The following is an 18399-nucleotide window of genomic DNA, read 5'->3' as shown; positions in this document are numbered from 1 at the left end:
TATTTATAAACACAAATCATACCCATACTGTCTTTATATTGAGGAAATATTCAAATGTATTGATTTATATTTACCAATAATTTTTTTTAATATATGCTTTTATGTGTATGTGTTCATTAATGCCGAATGACTTAGCACACTGACATATATTATGTAAACGCAAACTTTTACTTGAGTGAACAGAGTATATTTTGTTTTGTGACAGGAAGAGCATCAGGCTGCTGTGTTCCATACTGTGATATAAAAGCTCACATAAAGCTTAGTGAAAAACTTAGAATTTCTCACATGAAAAGATTTATAAAAGGTGGGATGTTTTCTTTAACTTAACTTATCTATACGTTTCTCTGACTGAAACACTTTGGAACTGTTTGATGGCATTAACACAAAGCAAAACAAACACACACCACACTTCACTAAATATATCTATACAAAATGACAAGGAAGTCATAAAAATGTAAATAAAACTTAGGACATAAATAGGTGGGCGGGGCTTCAACAAAAGAACACCAGAAACACTTTACATATCTGACTATGAGACAAAACCATGTACAGAACCAAGAACAGAAACATTGCAAGAAGACGACTCATTATAAAGGTACCATTTAAAGTGAACATACACTATAAGAAGGAAAAGATGAAGCAGCTGTGCCTCTATATTATTTTATTCTCAGGTAAGCCAAAACACCCAAATGACACGTACTAAATAAGATTTTAAATTATAGTTTATGGAGAGTTTGGATACAATTTATTTTTGTTTGAGCAGGTTTTGAGAACAAATTGGCAATTCGATTCTATTCAATTCGATTTCGATTCGATAGTTATCAGTACTTGATTAAAATGCTATAGTTTTGCATACCTGTAATCTATATCTTAAAATATACAGAATATATGCTGCTAACTGAAACTCTCCTAATATATTAGTGAAATGTACATCCACATTATCAGTGCCCAAGCACACATAATTAGGTTTGTATTTAGTTTTTTTTTACTTTGCGTAACCAAACAAGTTATTCAAAACCTTGAAGAAAAGCACATTAAGAATCAATTCGGGAATATTGTATCGTTCATTTGAAGATCGATTAAAATCAACGAATCGATCATTTGTACCCATGCCCGGTTCCTGCCAGGTGCAGAAGGGTGGGCTAGCAGATGTCCTGTGTGGGCATATACCCCAACCACACAGTATATTGCTGAGAAAAATGAAAAGAAGCATTTTCCTTTTTTTCGGTTTAGAATGTGTTTTGTGTACTTCTGAAAACTTCTGACAACACTTCTCCCAAATTTCATATAAACATGTTTTTTTTTTGTTCGCCTTTATTTGCAGGAAAACAACGGGAGAAAACAACAGAAAAGACGATGTGCGTTTTTTCAACTGAAATTTAGCAAAAAAAGCTTAATTTTAAGCTTAACCTGCTTAATTTTACATAACATTCTTTTACACGGTGCTTTGCTTCCACCTGTAGCATGCTTTTATTTCACAAACTAAATCCGCTCTTGTTATTGAAGAGTGACGTTGCTTTCAGCCGATAGAAAATACAGCAATTTTTGGTGATATTTTTTTATTCTCATTGGGTGGGCAAAACAGACGTTTAGGTGAGCTCGGCCCACCCCAGCCCACGCCGGTGTCTGGCCGAGAAATGCACCCCTGCCATTGTTCATAGGATTAGACAATCGGACAGCGTGTTTTTGAAGGGGGTGCATAATCTGGCAGGGGTGCATTTTTCGGCAGAACACCTGTTGGCCCTGCCCAGCCATAATAAAGTCCTTTATAAACATTTAAGCACATGGACAAACAGAACAAAGGTAACTGAAAAAAAACAAGAACATCAAGTAAAATCACCTTCGCATTCTCTTGTGTTGGCAGGACTAGTGTGTGTAGGTGTGTGTAAACCGCGCGAGTATATTCTGATCAAACAGCTGAAGACGTGGACTGACGCACAGTCTTACTGCAGATTGAATCACTATGATCTGGCCACCGTTCAGACTGATGAAGATCTGACAAATCTGCGTCAGACAGCCAGCGAAGATGGCATGATATCAGCTGGCTGGATCGGATTCTACAATGACATCAACACCTGGAGATGGTCTTATCAGGACGAGAGCGTCATTTATAGCAACAGGTATTCCCTAGGTTCAACAATGAAGTGTGCATCAATATATCCCGATGGATACTGGTATGAAGTCAACTGTGCAAACTCATACGAATTTATGTGTTCTGATGGTGAGTGACATGTTAAAACCCTAACATATTACAAGTTCATCCCTTTACAGAAAAAAACACTTATTATGACATTTCATTTGAATAATTGCCTATAAATGACACAGTTGCAATAGCGTGTAATTCGGACGCCAAAGTCGAATTTTGCGTACGTACACACCAATTTTAGCAATTTGTCTTGTTAACCTGTCCCCATACCCTAAGCCTTTGTTAGAAGGCTTAGGGTGCGCGCATATAACACCAGATGGCAGAGGTACATCTGTGTCTGCTAAAAATCTGGAGATCCGGAAAACCTCTGCTGTGTTAAAAACATCTGCTAAACATAGAAAGAGCAGTTGCACATCCATTCTAAATCATACACGTCTTACAGACGTCGGTCTATATGACATCTGATAGCAGCCGTCTCAGAGATACTTGAATTAATTTGGTGTTTCCTCTTCATGTACGTTTCAAAATGACTGCTCTCCAAGATGTGCACGTAAACATTGCCGTATCATATGCAAGAAAAATTGAACTTTGGCGTTCGTATTACACGATAGTGCGACAGCGGGTTTTTAATACGCATTTGATGAGAACGATTTGATCACGTTTTGCTGACCATGCCTTTACCATCTTGACTATAATTTTGAATGTTCACAGATAAGAACGGCACAGTGAAATATTACCTGGTCAAAAACCTTATGACGTGGAGCAACGCGCGGGAATACTGCAGAAAGCGCTATACAGACCTGGTCACCATTAGAAACGAGACTGAAAATGAAAAGTTGAGTGCTTTGGTTTCAAGTTATGCTTGGATTGGATGTTTCAGGAACTGGATGTGGTCGGACGGTTCCAGTCTTTCTTCTTCCAATGAAGCGTCTGCTCAGAAACTGAATGAAGCAAATGGAAACTGTGCTACATCAACTTATGACGGTTACTTTGGAGCTGCGTCATGCTCTTCCACTTTTTACTTCTATTGTAATACAGGTAGGTCTACACTTCTGTTTCTTCCCGTTTGCTTCTATGGTTTTACAAAATATGAATGTGTGTGAACCCCAGTGATGGCGAAGAGGCAGTTTGTGAAGGTGCAGGTGAAATCCAAGGACGATGTGGATGATGCTCAACTGCAGACACTCGTGATGAAGAAGGTCAGAAATAAACGTGTTTGAATTTGACGCGTATAATCACTAAAACTTTTAAATAACATTTACGCTTCTGTCAAAAGAGTCGTAAATGTAATTGCAGTACATTAGAACATGACACTTACACTGGGTTCACACCAAACGGGAATTACACGTTTTGCGCGAGTCAATTAGATACAAAGGCGCGTAGAGAGGTGTTTCCTGGACTAGGGATTTATGCTGGGTTCACACCAAACGCGAACGAACCCGTTCCACGCTCTTTATTACTTGCGGGAAAAAAACGTTATTTTCGCGTGAGTGACGCCATCTGACAAATAGTTTCAACCTTCGAGGAAGACGAGATTGACGAGCGTCATTCTCACCACCTGCCGCGAGTTTGCGTCTATTCGTGTCTTGCACTGACTTTTTATGTAATGTACACACGCAAATCGCTTAATTTGCATTTGATGTGAACACTAGTGTCAGACTAGGCATCATGTTTGAGCGGTATTAACTTTAAATTCATTGCACTGAGATATCTTAAAAGTGGACCAAATCCAGTCAACATCATATAATCCGTTGACAACAATCGAGCTACAAGATGATGATATATGTGTGTAAATGTTGTTGACACAGTGAATTAGTGAAGTGTGTTTGTGTTGTTCAGTTACAGCAGACACTGTCAGCAGATGACGATTTGAAAATCAAATGGAGGACGCAAGAGAACGGAAACGTCTTTCAGAAGCAAATCGATCCACCAGAATGTGCCAATGGAAGCTCTGTTTGCGAGGCCACATCATTGTAAAATGACATTTCACTTGAAAAAATGTTTCATTTTTCTTATTTCAATCACAATTATGAATCATATAATTAGTAAATTTTTAGCTCATGTTATAAATTAATTTCATTATGATTAAACTGATAATTTTTTTTTTAGTTTAGTTAAGAAACTATACACTTAGACTTAATCATTAACAAATCTTAGATTAATGTTTCTTTGTCTTCTATATATCACAGCTTTATATGCGAAGAAAAGAGTCAAAAATACACTGTACTATATTTTAAATAGGAACCAAAACTTGAATAGAATGTCAATTTCTGATATTAGTTAAAAATCCGTTCATCCCCAACAATGGTTGATTTACTGCGATGTGTTCAGAAGAACTCAATCGTTAATTCTAGTGTATTCTATTTCACTCCAGTAATGACATGTTGTACATTTTAAACTATTAAAATCAACATCTATGATAATAAAACAAGTTCATTCATTCAAGCGTTCAATAGACACCCCTGAGCACACGGACAGGCAGACGTCTATGAGATGTCCGCATTTACATCTGGACACCTGCAATCCATCTCATGATGTCTGTAAGATGTTTATGATTTAGAATGGATGTAAAACTGTGCTAAGGAGGACGAAGAGTCTCACAAGAGATCAGCCTGATAAAACAATATTTTTATTATTACGTAAAAATATATATTTTTTATATTTACAGAATACTCTTGGCTAAAAGCATTCTTTGATGATATTAAGTAAAATATCTAGGAAGAATTGTGTCACTAATAAGATACGTGACCTTTCTTTTTAAGTGATTCACTGTATATTCCTAGTAAGCCAGATTGTTTAAAGATTTAGATAAGACAGTGATATAACTGGGCTTCTTTATATGAATGATGATCTTTTTTTTACTGTATTTGTAACAAGTTATTGTGGTATGACTTTTTAAGATATTTCTTAGTGAGAATTCTGGCAATGATATTGTTTTGGATGCTGAAGATATTTTGTTCTTGTATGACAAATCTTTAGATAAAATAATTATTTACTTTTTTAGGTAATTTTAGGAAAGTTTCAATTTCACAGTCGATGGTCAAAAAGAGACCAAACTTTAAACATTGAAGGGTGTAAGGAACACCAAAGCTAAAAGAACGGTGGACTTGGTAAAGCCTTGAATGTGTTAAATTTGTCTGTACACAGAGCTTGCCCTCCATATCACACTGAGCGGCTGTTTAGGGCCTTGCCGCCACTAGGGGGCCCCTAAGAGAACACGAGATTACACCTTTTTTCTCATGCAGGGCCGTACCCACCTTTTTTCTTTGGTGTATGATAATATATTTGGGATAAGGTTAAGAATAATTGTGTGCATATTGTTAATTAATATAATAGTTATCAAGTAAATACATTCAATAAAAAAAGATTTGATAATCCTCAAGGGCTGTGTGGCTTTAAAATGTTCTTTATAGGTTGTTGGTAAAAAGTTTTTTTACAAACGTTTTCTTATCAGCCCCTGTATGATCCTCTGCTCAAAATTTAAAGGGACAGTTCAACTAGAATTCGAAGTAATTACATTATTAAATGTTGTCAATTCCAATACACTTGTAATGGTTTATTATTTTAATGCAAGGTTGTTTTTGGGTCATTATCAAAAAGTAAAAAAAGCCTAAAGTTTGATAATCATTATTCACCGGAACGATTTCATTCTTAACAATAATAATGGCCTACAAGAATATTGTTCCTTATTTAATTATTATATTTTACTTACAATTTGCATAGAGTTTTGTGTCATAAGTTTAACACTAGTGACAAATTGCCATGACTGGTCAATTTTCCAAAATGATTACTAAGTCCCCACAAAATATTCGTGATCGTGATGAGGCACACTAAAATCTATACATTATAGATAAACATGTTCTTTTTCCAAATAAAATCCTTCATGATGACACAAGTCAAAGCAACACCAATGACTCCTTTAAATAACCACACCAAAAACCGAAATTTTAAATAAAATGTCTTATTTATAATAAGAGTTCAAGTACTCATGTGATTCGAATTCATTTGGAAAACAATGTACAAAACAAAAAGACTAAGATAATATGATAACAAAGTCAATCGTATTAGGGGGCTCATGGATCCCCAAAATAAAAAATTCTTAGCGCCCCATAAATGCTTGAGTCGGCCCTGTGTACACATAGTGTTGTTAGTTAATTTGAATACCCCCGTATATACAGTTTTTATGATCAATTTTAATTTTATACTATGTTGCTGTTCTTATTGTTGTTATTTTTGTATTAATCTAATCTCTTTGTTGTTAATTAAGCATAAAAAAACTTTAAACGGTGATACTAACTAACTAGCTAACTACTAACTAACTAACTAACTAACTAACTAACTAACTAACTAACGGTACAGACAAAGGAAACCAGCTCGTGCTGCAAAAGTTGCATGATCAAAATCTCACTCAGCCCGCCCACAAAAACTGTTAAAATGCGTTTAGTTTTTTTATCACATAGAACCACACATGAAACATGACAATAAACAAGATGAGCACGGAGACAGGAAGCTGTTCTGGTAATGTTGATATTTCTGTTCAAAATCAAAATAGACTCATTTTCAGGGTTTTCTACTTATGCCTACTTTTTATTGTATTTATTGTTTTATAGGATGGAGTAAGCGCGCATTTCGTATTTCTTTGCATTTCCTCAGTCTTTCACATGCTGTTGAGTGACTTTTTCTGTAGTAAAGACATTTAGAAATACTTGTATGCATTATTTGAGAACATTTGTTGTATGTTATTATTTTATTGCTTGTTATAATATATATATAAAGATCAAATGAGTAAGCTTTTTACTTCAATATCAGTTTTATTAAAGATCATACAGGAGCTGTTATTAATGTGGCGCAAAATGTACTACTTACTAATAATTTTGAACGAAACAAAAACCCTAAGTAAATGCAAAAATGATCAAGATCACTAATAAAGATGTGTAAAATAATACAAATATGTGTTAAAAAGATTTTGCACATAAGTATGCTTTTAAATACAGTTGTGGATTTACCTGATTATTTGTGTTACAAGCCGTCAGAAATAAAACTCTTTGAATTTATGTTTTTAATCAATTAAAGTGACCAGACCTGCAATCCACAATGTGTAACAGATGTGTTTGATCTTTAAAATAGAATCAAAAACACTTTAACTAGACCTGAATTAAAATTCACTTGTGCATTGATTTTTCTTACAATTGACCTACAGACAATGTTAAGTGTGACGACCTGCCCCAGTCTTCTCTACACAAGTGCGTGCAGGAACGTTTGGAAAAGGATGGGTAGGCAGATGGTCTCGTCGTGAGCCGCATCTCCTCCATATGGCGAGTACACGTGTCTTGGCGGTTCAGTGCCTTATGCAGTGTTCTGCTCACACAAACACCGTCCAAAATCACACAACCCCACCTCATGTGATGCTCTTCATCTTTTGGCCTAAACACGAGTATCCTGGTTTGACGCCTGTATGTTAAGAGTTCACCGTTGGACAGTTGGAAACTCTTGGAAAGCTTAAGACCTGCAGACAGAAAAGAACAGAGCTGAAGCACACTCGATGAGCGAGCCGACAACAAACAGACTAAAACTGTATTCAGATGCATTGATCATTCGTGGCTTTCCGAATCACCGGAGGATGGATGGCCCAGGGTTAGCCCACTACTCTACGCTCGCCTGCTTTCTCTTTCTGATGAGCCCCTTGCTGGTGTGGAGCCAAAACGACACAGAGCCCATTCTGCTGGAGGGCAAGTGTTTAGTGGTGTGCGACTCCACACCCACCGCCGAACCCTCTGGGATCGCTTTGGGAATGTCCGTGCGCTCTGGGACCGGTCGCATCGCCTTCTCGGCTGTCCGGAACAACAACCTTGAACCGTCTGAGATGAGCAACCGCACCATGACCATATACTTTGACCAGGTGACGAACACTCCTCTACGCAAGAATGTAATGTTTTCTGAAGATGATAAACACGTATCAGAAATCGTGACAATATCAGATTTTCACAGAATTTACACACTGGAAAAAGGATTATGTGCTGTTCTAGATTTTCTGAAAATAAATAATAAAATTATACTTAATATAATGTTGTTCCTGTTTTTAACAAAAATAATATTTAAAATAACATGAAATTGGTTGTTAAGATTTTAATTATTTTCTTTGAGTAATTTCAATTATTGGATGTTAAAGGAAATCCATTTTATTTGTTAAATCCATTTAAATTGGTCTAATTGAGGTTAGCCTTGATGCCCGATGAATCCTGAGATAGGCGCAGGCTCCCCGTGACCCGAGGTAGTTCGGATAAGGGGTAGAAAATGGATGGATAATTGAGGTTAATTATTTATTTTGTCTATCAAAATATTTTTTGTGATATAAGTACCTTGGCAGTTGATATGTAGTTACCAGCACGCTTTCTATCTGACAGCATTAGGGGATTCATTTTCAATATTAACTGTCAATTTATGTGTTCATTAAAAAGAAAGACTTGTTTGTGTTTTTTGTTGATTTGATCTTTAGGAGAGTTTTGGTATTGTTTTTAAGTTTGGGTTTTTTAAGTTGTTACTGTTATTAAGTAGAGCGTTGCTTGTGCCTAGGCTGGCGGAGGCACAATATTAGTCATGAAGTGTGTAATTTCACTTATTGAGCAATAATGCCACTTAGGGTGACCACCTGCTAATAAGCCGAAGGGGGGACAAGGGGTATGTTTCTGAGGGACAATGTGGGACACTGCCTGGCGCGGCGGTGCCCCCACCCCCCGGACAGACTCACTAGTGGTTTACCCATTTCTAGCACATACCACCTTACATGGTATAATGCCCTATTCCCCTAAACATGTGTAATTGCTGATGTATGCTCTTGAATAGGCCAGCCAATGTATATTTTTTTAAATAAAGATTCACCATATTTTGAACATTCAATGAATTGACAAATGCACTTCCACTTACGATTTACTTTAGCTATTTTATTTTCCCAGTCTTTCTTGTACCCACACCTTCTCTTTTTAATTAATGGCTCAGACCAGTGGCGTTGCTAGGCCCTTTTTAGGGGAGCTAAAGCCCCCCTAAAGTTCTAGCTCAGCCCCCCTAAAATATTGTGTGTAATGTAATCTGTACAAGAATTCGAGATCGCTTTGTAGCCCCCTTTAAAACTCTTATTATGAAAACGGCGTTAGGCTGCGTTATTTAGCGCATTCTTCAGTTCACACACGTCAACACATTGGAGTTAACGTCATTAGCAGAGTAACTTTACAAGGTGAGTTCATTAACATGACATCTGCATTTTTGCCATTCTTTGTTATAAATGCATCTTAATATGATGTGGAAGCGATACAAGACCCCTTTCCCATCCACTGTTTAAAAGTTTTATGTGCGTTCACCTCTCGTTAACTATTTGTTAACGTTACCTCAAGCGAAATGAAAGCACCATAAGTTATTTTTACTAAATAATGATTCAGCAGTTGATTGTGACATTTATTTTATGGATTTGTGACTGTTGTTGTCACTTTGAAATATAAATGTTGCAGATTAACCGATTAATGTGATATTCATTTGAATAACAATAATTTGTATTTATGCTTTTCTGCATATTCTTTATTAATTATTTATTTTAGTAAACGTATACAATATGTGGTGATTAGAGTGTGGCTCTCTCTCTCTATATATATATCCTCATTGGAGGCTGAGCCCCCCTAATATTGAAAGCCTGAATCGGCCCTGGCTCAGACTCTCTTTCTCCATTTTTCAAATTGGAGCGCGCATCTAAAGTTCCTTCTTACTGTGTGCATGTGCGCGCGCTGTCATGACAACAACAACGGAACAACCTAGTCAGCAGTTCAACTGAGGGGTGGGTGTGGCAACAGTAGCGTGCTGAACTGTCAAGTAATGTTCGTTTGGCTGCCTGGGGCTCGAGGATATAGAGCGACAAACTTTTTTTTGAGAAAGCTTTGATTATGCGTGACACGGTCTCAATTTGCGGGACGCATGAATTGGGCTTCAAACGCTGTGCGCGCACGGGCTACGCGGGACGGGTGGTCACCCTAATGCCACTACAGAGACCGATTACTTGACAATCTATCTTGTATAATAATAGTATATTTCAATATGAAAGTAAATGATCCGTGAAGTTTGAGTTAGACACATGTTTTGTTCAGTGTAATTTTTTCTGTTTACATTAATTTACATTTACTTGATATTGTAACAAAAACTAAATGTACCTAATAAATAAATGCTTTCCTGTAGCTCAGTGGTAAGAGCATTGTGTTAAGGTTGTGGGTTCGTTCCCAGGGGATTGCAGATTCCTATGTAAAATGTATAGGATAAAGCAATGTAAGTCGCTCGTCTGCCAAATGCCTAAATGTAAATGTAAATAGAATTTACTAGATTCTGGTTAGTCAGTTATACTTGAATAAAAGTAGTACATTTTACGTTAAAAAAGTGCAAATTGTTACGAGGATTCTATTAAGTAAAATCTACAAGTATTTTTTTTCAATGCAGTAACAACAATATTATCACAATATCTGGTTGAATGTTTTTTTTAAACAACGAATAAAGAGTATCAACACAATACCGCTATCGTTGTTTAGTATCACGGTTATTGCCGGCACTGGTATATCGTGACCGGTGTTGGGTGTAACTGGTTACTAAGTAATCAGTTACTGTCATCGAATTACTTTTCCCTTGAAAAAGTAAAGTAAGGGATTAGTTCTCATTTTTTTACTTCTGATGTAATTGAACAAAATACTGTATGATCTATTCAATTGTAGAAATTACGTCAAAATGATAAGTCTAACTTTAAAATGTATCCTTTTCACATTTGTTATACTTAATTAATGTTAAGTTAATAAGAATAATGTATGCAGCTATTTAATATTTATTTGAATGAATTAAATAAGCCGTTTCATGTCTATCCTTGAATCAATTCTAATCAAGGTTGAAGTAGGATACAGAAAATAATTAGCAATAAGTAATTAAATACTTCTTAGAGAGAGTCATTTGTACAGTAATCTAATTACACCGTTCAATATGTAATTAGTAACCAGTAATTAGTTATTTTTTAGAGTAACTTGCCCAACACTGATTCTGACACCCCTCAGTGATTTTTGCACACTTAAAAAGACCAAATAAACGGTGACATTTTTCTAAAGATTCGAAACGGTACAACAACACCTTGTTATTGAAAAGTAATTCATCTTTTCTTCATATGTCTCGGTTAAAGGTTCTGGTAAATGTTGGGAGTCATTTCGATCCAGCTCGCAGTATTTTCGTGGCTCCGAGGAAAGGAGTGTACAGCTTCAGTTTCCACGTGGTGAAAGCTTACAACAGACAGACAATACAAGTGAGAGGATTCATCAGTTCTGCTTAAATATATCAGTTGTGCTGTGAATTAGTAAAACCCTTTTCATTTCAATAATGCCTTACCACTAAAAGTGGTTCTAGGCACGCAATCACAGGGGAACCACTTTAAACCATATCTTGTTGCTTCAATGGTTCAATATAGCAACTCAGTTATCCCAAAAGAACAAAATATGGTTCTATATAGCGCTTAAAGTGGTTCCCCTATGATGACGTGCCAAGAATCACTTTTATTGCTGCATAGCACCATGTAGTGTGATGACATCTATTTTATTTTTCTGGTTCTTCATCCAGGTGAGTCTAATTTTGAACAGTTGGCCGGTGATCTCAGCCTTCGCTGGCGATCAGGACGTCACGCGAGAGGCGGCGACTAACGCGGTATTGGTTACCATGGAGAGAGGAGACAAAGCTTACCTCAAACTGGAGAGAGGCAACCTGATGGGAGGCTGGAAATACTCCACATTCTCTGGCTTCCTTGTTTTTCCTTTATAGAGCGAATGTGAGAGACATGCATGCAGACAGACATAACAAATACTTGTTTATTAGTTATAGTCACACTGACGATGAAAAATCATCGTTACATTATTCAATATTCAAGCAGATTTGTGTAAAAACTGAAACTGATGAATTTTGTTGGACAATATGTCAAATAAATATTCTACGTTACTTTTTGGTTATTTTTTTGGATAACATTCTTTTCAGGTTTTATTTTTTTGCAACCAGAAATAATGTTCCGAAAACGTTGCAGACGGGTTTTTTTTTAAATAACCAGTAAATAGCGTTCCCTTACGTTTTGGTAATTTGTTTGAAACCATTTATGATTTATGTAAAATGAGATTCTCACTAGGCATTTTTGTCTTGATTTCAGGTAGAAATATCTGAACCTTCTTAAATCAAGACACACTTTCTCGAAAAGAAAAGTGAGCTTACACATTTAAACTTGTTTTATGAAAACTAAGAGAAGAATTATGTACATTTATGGTAAAAAACAAGTAACACTGTTCTCTATTTTATTTTGCTTTAAATATAAAATTCCTTAATTATTTGTGTTCACATTTTTATTTCTTTTAATAATTTATTTGATGTTTCATTACTTGTTCACTGCTAATTATTATAATGTTTAAAACATAAATTTTGTATCATTAAAACAATACAAGAATTTTGTAATACATCTCCATAAAAGGGAAGGAAGGAGTCGGGAACCGGAAGACATTCAAACGTTTAATATACACAATAACAGCCGGCGGCCCCTCATGGACGACCGCCGGCCAACAAAACATAAATACAAAACACTAGAACATAAATACATATACAAACACTTCGGGCCCGGACCTCTCTCTTCGACGGTCCGGTCGCTCGTTCCTTTTATATGCTCCCTATCTCCTACGTGATTCGAGGCCGGTGTGCGCACAACTGGCGCTCATTCACAATTACTCACCGGACTCGAACCACGGTCTCGACCCGCCTACTCTACTACATATTTATTGATATTAAAACACTGCTGTTTCATAAATTACTTACGGCTTGAAGTCAGAATTAGGGCATGTATATCCGCTCAGGCTTCGACTGGAGGTGACGTATTCCCCTTTTGAGAGGAGCTCCACTTGCCCCATCGGCTGCAGCCAGCCCCTATTGTGTGAACCGGACGTTGCGACCGGTTTTACCTCCGTATACTGACACGTTTCCTAGTGAAAAAAAAATTCAAAGGAGAAAAAGAGTGGGCGTGGCTTGTGTTTTTTACTGCGAAATGATAGGATGTGCAAATGCAGCTGTTGCATTGATTTTGAAATGAAGCTGGCAGCAGACAGAGCCACTGGGAGAGAGAGTCGCGCCAACTCCGTGGAGTCCAATGGAACAGTTTTCTCACAGCAATGGGGGTTCATGGAGGCTATCATTAGTTACCGGACGTTACTAGTAACGCATGTACCTGCGACTTAACAGACCAATTTAGGTAAACTTACAGCCCATTCAAAGACGAAAGCCATTTAATGAATAAAAAATGAAAGAAATAAAGCATTTAAAGAGAAAACATAACTTCCTGGAACTATAAACGCTGCAATATTTCATTATAATACGAATAATTTCACTGGGACTTTAATTCTTTCATTATTTTTCATTAAAAAAAACTAATTCTACATTGATTCAAGACATTTAAGATATTTTTAATAGAAACAAGACAGTGTTAAAGGTGTAAAAGGCCAAAATCATCATTTCAAATGAGGAATGTATATGTTATAGCTTAGATTATTGTAAATCTTATTTGTTTAATCCCTTATTGTTAAATAAGGGCAGTGTTGTCAAACTAAATTCCTGGAGGGCCACAGCTCTGCACAGTTGGGCTCCAACCAAATCCAACCCACACCTGTTTACAGGTGTTTAGTAATCCTGAAGATCTTGATTAGCTGAATCAGGTGTGTTTGATTAGGGTTGGAGCTAAACTGTGCAGAGCTGCGGACCTCGAGGAATTGAGTTTGACACCTGTACTTTAGGGGTTTCACAGTTCTTTCACAGTGATGACGCATGTGAACATTTTCTTTCTCGTCACACGCATCAATATTGGTTTGCACACGTGTGTCCATCTCCGCATGCTGTTCACTCTTGAGACACGTGTTGAATGGTCATGTTTCTGCCACACGCGATTTCTTCAAGACTGCAAGGTCAATAATTGTCAAAAAATGAATGGTCAAATATATGTACTATTATGTTAACATTTTATTGACTAAAAATGTGTTAAACACGTTCATCTCGAACGAAAACAATTTCGTTCAGAATCAGTTACTTAGGTCGGCTGACTCGATTTCCTTCTCATTCATTCCCGTAGCGTACAGTGCATTACTCTGTTGAAGCCCAGCGTCCATTGACTTCAATGGGGCTGCTTTAAACTGTTTTTTCAGTGCTTAGAAACAAGACGGTCATTGGATAATGCTGCGATTATGTCCCGCCCACGGACGCTCAGCGTCTCTGGGATGAATGGAGGAGTGGGCTGGCCCGGAATCCGAGCGTCTGCGTGATGATTGGAGGGTCTGTCATCTCTTTTTAATCCACTTTTATGTCCTAAAACGCTCGTTTTTTGTTGTCGACAGCTTATAAAAACGTATATATTTTTTTTTAGCTTGTTTGCTATACAATTTGTCACATATCAGCTTTTAGACATTGTTTTTTGTTTTGTTATAAATCATAAATGACAAGGAGGCGGCAGCTTCTCGCAATGCAAAGAGACGGTTGGTGTGGGCGTGGTCTTCAGATTATGACGCGTATCACTCTGTGTCTCCATTTCCAACTCAGTCCCATCACGGATTTTGCATGTGTAGTCGAAAGACAAACTGCTGCAACCTTCATCGTATATTTCACACAATTTCACACCACATTCATTGTTTCAGTTTAACATAATTCCCACATTTCCTCCCGTTGAGTTAAATATATATATATATATATATATATTAGATCGTTTGTTCATTAATTCATATAGTCTGAACTAGCCAGCTCGCAAACTGCACACGATGGCAGACAGTGCTAATATTGTCGACCTGATTTTGGCAAAGCCATTAGAAAGTCTTCCTTAGAGGAGAAACTTAGAATTAAACAGCGGGGCAGATCAACACCTAAGATTGATTTAGTGCAAAAGATAGGGAAAAGTAACAGGTCTTTTCAGCTCTCCTGCTATGACAAAGTTAGCTGGCTGACTGGAAGTGCTGTGAAAAAGAAAATGTACTGCTGGCCATGTCTCTTGATGAAACCATCTCATGGATGTGTTGTTTGGTCAAAATTGGGGTTTGGAGATCTGTCAAACTTTGACAGGGCATATAAAAGGCATGAAAACAGCAATGAACATGTGAGTGCATGTGCAAGATTAAGTTGCATGGGCAGGATCAGGGTTGAGCATGCAATCAATGAAGGTGCTCGCATTCAAGTGGCTAAACATAATGAAACTTTTAAACAAAACAGGGCCTTCCTAAACCGCCTTATTGATGTGACATCCTTGCTTGGCCGGCAGGAGCTGTCATTTAGGGTACATGATGAGAGTAGTGAATCATCCAACAAGGGGAATTACAGAGAGTTCACAGAAACATTAGCTATATATGAATCTGTCCTGTCCACACAATTCGAGTCCTCAACTGTGTTTTCTGGTATGTCACACACTATTCAAAATGACTTGATCTCTGCTCTTGCAGCCACCATTTCTGATCAGATCAGAGATGAAATTCAGGATGCTCCCTTTTTTGGATGGCAGGTGGATGAAACCACTGATATATCCTGCCGTGCCCAACTCTTTGTTCGTTATATGGATAGTGCAGGTAAAATTCAGGAGCGCTTCATTGGATTTTTTGATGTGACAGGGGGGCAAGATGATCAGTCCATTTTTTATGTTTTAAATGAGAACATTCAGGGCTACAATTTTAAGGATAAGCTTGTGGCACAGACCTATGATGGGGCTGCTGTCATGGCTTCAGCTCTCAATGGTCTGCAGGCCAAAGTGAAAGCAATAGCCCCCACTGCAATGTTTGTGCATTGCTATGCACACAGACTGAATCTGGTGCTGTCACAGGGGGCCAAATGCTTGCCTGAGTGCAGAATGTTTTTTGCATCACTCTCTGGGTTTGCCACATTTTTCTCAAAATCCACAAAGAGGACGTCTTTTCTGGAGTCTGCAGGCTGCTCAAGGTTGCCCAGAAACGCTCCTACTTGATGGAATTTCACATCACGGATTGTGAGCACTGTGGCAAACAATTATGATGGTATCCTGCAGACATTTGATAACATCATTGCAGATACGACAATGGATGATGATACACTGGATTGTGCCAAATGCTTCGTGAGGAAACTGGAGGATTTTGAGTTTGTGTTCATGTTGTACACATATGAACAAATCTTCTCTGAGACTGATGTGGTCTTTGATATTGTCCAGCAGAGAGCGATGGATGTTCTTTACTGCAAGAAAAGAGTCTCTTCTTTCATTTGTCAAAGAGAAGAGGTCAGAGGGGGCTTTCCAAGCTGTTTATTCCAAAGCAGCAGATCTCACATCAGACCCAAGAGATGAGCCCCTGAGAAAGCGCCGTCTGACCCAATTGCAGGATCCCCAAGAGCGCTACAGAAATCTGTACAAGGCAATCCTTGATAACCTCTTGGAGCAGATTCCTCAACGTTTTTCAAATTTGGAAAGTATGCTTTTCTTAGAATTAGTCAATCCAGGGAAATTTGATGACATGAGACCAGAGGAGGCCTTCCAAAGTGTCCTGAAAAGTTATGGCCATCACTTTGATTCAGGGAGACTGAGGTCTGAACTTCAAGTCCTGTATTCAGATCAGGACTTGCAGAGTAACAGGGGAAAGCTGTGTGATTACATGGTGTTCCTTAAAGACATGGAGTTGGACAGTGCTTTACAAACTGTTCTCATTAGTGGCAACAATTGGGTGTAGAAAGGAGCTTCTCCTGTTTAAAGCGGCTCAAGTCCTACACCCGTAACACAATGGGCCAATGGGTCCTTCTGGTTTCAGATGTAAACATGGGACACAAGCTCGGAGGGACGCACTTGTGCTCTCTTTGCTATTTTAAACTGTATAGAAATCTCAGGTTATAAAACCACTATAAACTGTGTATATTAATGCAGCAGGTTGGATCGATGGCAGAATTGTGTATTTTGATTATTGTGGAAAATAAACACATTAGGATGACCTTTATATTCTAGTGTTTGCCAGTTTGTATATTGAAACACGAGCTGAAAATTGTGTTTTCGTGTTAGATGACTGCGTATTAACAAATCATCGCCTTGAATTTATACCGTTCAGACATTTTGTTTTGCCAAAATTGAGTTGTCCACATTTTCTCATTCAATGACACCTTATTTACATCATGTGATGTTTTTACTTAACATTGTGTTCAATTTCATTCACTTTTTTAGAAAACAAAAAAAATTCAAAATGGAATGTGAAGTTCGATATCTCAAAACTGCTCACCATTCCGACAGAACCATGACGGTAGTATGAACAGATGTTTGATTAAAAAAACTATTAAATCAAACCACACTTGGGTTAATGAATGCTGTTCACGGTCAGTTCATGGTAAAGTGCCATTTCCCCCAAAAATGAAAATGTTATTTTTCGAACAAATGTCAACAAATGTAAATTCGTTGTAGTGTTGCCAAATTGTTGGTGTTGAATGGATTCTTGGATTTACTCTACATTGTGTATGAGTATGTGAACTGGAACACGTCCTACCATCAGTGTCTATTATTAAATGGGAAATGGGCCGAGCGTGACACGGTGCGATCTGTTCCATTGGGTTCCGGGTGACAGATGGAATGTTTGGATTTGGAGTGTTGGGAATGCCAGATTCCTGCTGACTACCCCACACACACACACACCGACACTTCCGATCGGCATCGGTTCTGTGCATTACACCGTAAAAAAACAACTTTCCAAATGTTCTCCCTACAAGGATAAATGAGTAACTTGAACAGCATTTTTAGTTAAAGGAGTCAAATGATTGTTTTGCATTTACTAAAATTTTTTGCCTAAACATGTTTCTAACAAATATTATTTTGTTGACAAGACTTAGATTCTCAAGTTCTTGGCCAAAATGCGTCAGAAAGTTTGCCCAACTTACAAAACTTACAAGTGTATTCTGAACAAACAATATTTCAAGAGTTTGAAAGTTCCCAAGATGCGTTGCAGCATGTTCAATTCGGTGTTTCTTATTTGTTTTTCTTTTAAAGATGAGTGGTTTAGTTCTTGCGGGCTGCATTTATTCTTTAATATCGTTGTTACTGTTTGTTATTTGTTGAGTTTAGAGTTATTTTAATGAATGATGGTTTTTGATGGTTACCATGGTTAAGATTTGTGTGTTTAATGACAAAGCTGGTAAATAAACAGTTATTTTTATCAAAGTTTGGATGTGTTTGATACAGAAAACATTTTCAACTGTAG

At 37.4% G+C, this 18399-nt stretch overlaps 2 protein-coding genes and 1 long non-coding RNA gene across 3 annotated transcripts; all 3 read left to right on the top strand.

Annotated features, from left to right (window-relative positions):
* Positions 1 to 595: 595 nt before the first annotated feature.
* Positions 596 to 2229, top strand: LOC130429253 (snaclec rhodocetin subunit delta-like). The gene is made up of 2 exons (XM_056757718.1): positions 596 to 671; positions 1865 to 2229. The coding sequence occupies exons 1-2, from the start codon at positions 635 to 637 to the stop codon at positions 2227 to 2229; spliced, it is 402 nt and encodes a 133-aa protein (XP_056613696.1). The 5' UTR covers positions 596 to 634.
* An 867-nt stretch (positions 2230 to 3096) lies between these two features.
* On the top strand, positions 3097 to 4073 carry LOC130437764 (uncharacterized). Its single transcript, XR_008909235.1, has 3 exons — positions 3097 to 3184; positions 3257 to 3345; positions 3986 to 4073. It is a non-coding gene; the product is annotated as an uncharacterized LOC130437764 (long non-coding RNA).
* Positions 4074 to 7547: 3474 nt separating this feature from the next.
* Positions 7548 to 12142, top strand: si:dkeyp-74b6.2 (cerebellin-1). The gene is made up of 3 exons (XM_056768099.1): positions 7548 to 8045; positions 11340 to 11459; positions 11771 to 12142. Exons 1-3 carry the CDS (start codon positions 7689 to 7691, stop codon positions 11966 to 11968), a joined length of 675 nt encoding a protein of 224 aa, XP_056624077.1. The 5' UTR covers positions 7548 to 7688; the 3' UTR covers positions 11969 to 12142.
* The last annotated feature ends 6257 nt before the right edge of the window (positions 12143 to 18399 follow it).

This window comes from Triplophysa dalaica, chromosome 1 (genome assembly GCF_015846415.1).
Source record: "Triplophysa dalaica isolate WHDGS20190420 chromosome 1, ASM1584641v1, whole genome shotgun sequence".
NCBI lineage: Eukaryota > Metazoa > Chordata > Actinopteri > Cypriniformes > Nemacheilidae > Triplophysa > Triplophysa dalaica.
The sequence above is the reverse complement of the archived record's forward strand: the minus strand, read 5'-3'. Positions and strand labels throughout refer to the sequence as shown.

Coding starts and splice junctions, on each gene's coding strand:
- LOC130429253 (XM_056757718.1), top strand. CDS start 635: ATGAAGCAGCTGTGCCTCTATATTATTTTATTCTCAG. Junction 672..1,864: donor CTATATTATTTTATTCTCAG/GTAAGCCAAAAC, acceptor TTGTGTTGGCAG/GACTAGTGTGTGTAGGTGTG.
- si:dkeyp-74b6.2 (XM_056768099.1), top strand. CDS start 7,689: ATGAGCGAGCCGACAACAAACAGACTAAAACTGTATTCAGATGCATTG. Junction 8,046..11,339: donor TGACCATATACTTTGACCAG/GTGACGAACACT, acceptor TCTCGGTTAAAG/GTTCTGGTAAATGTTGGGAG. Junction 11,460..11,770: donor ACAACAGACAGACAATACAA/GTGAGAGGATTC, acceptor TTCTTCATCCAG/GTGAGTCTAATTTTGAACAG.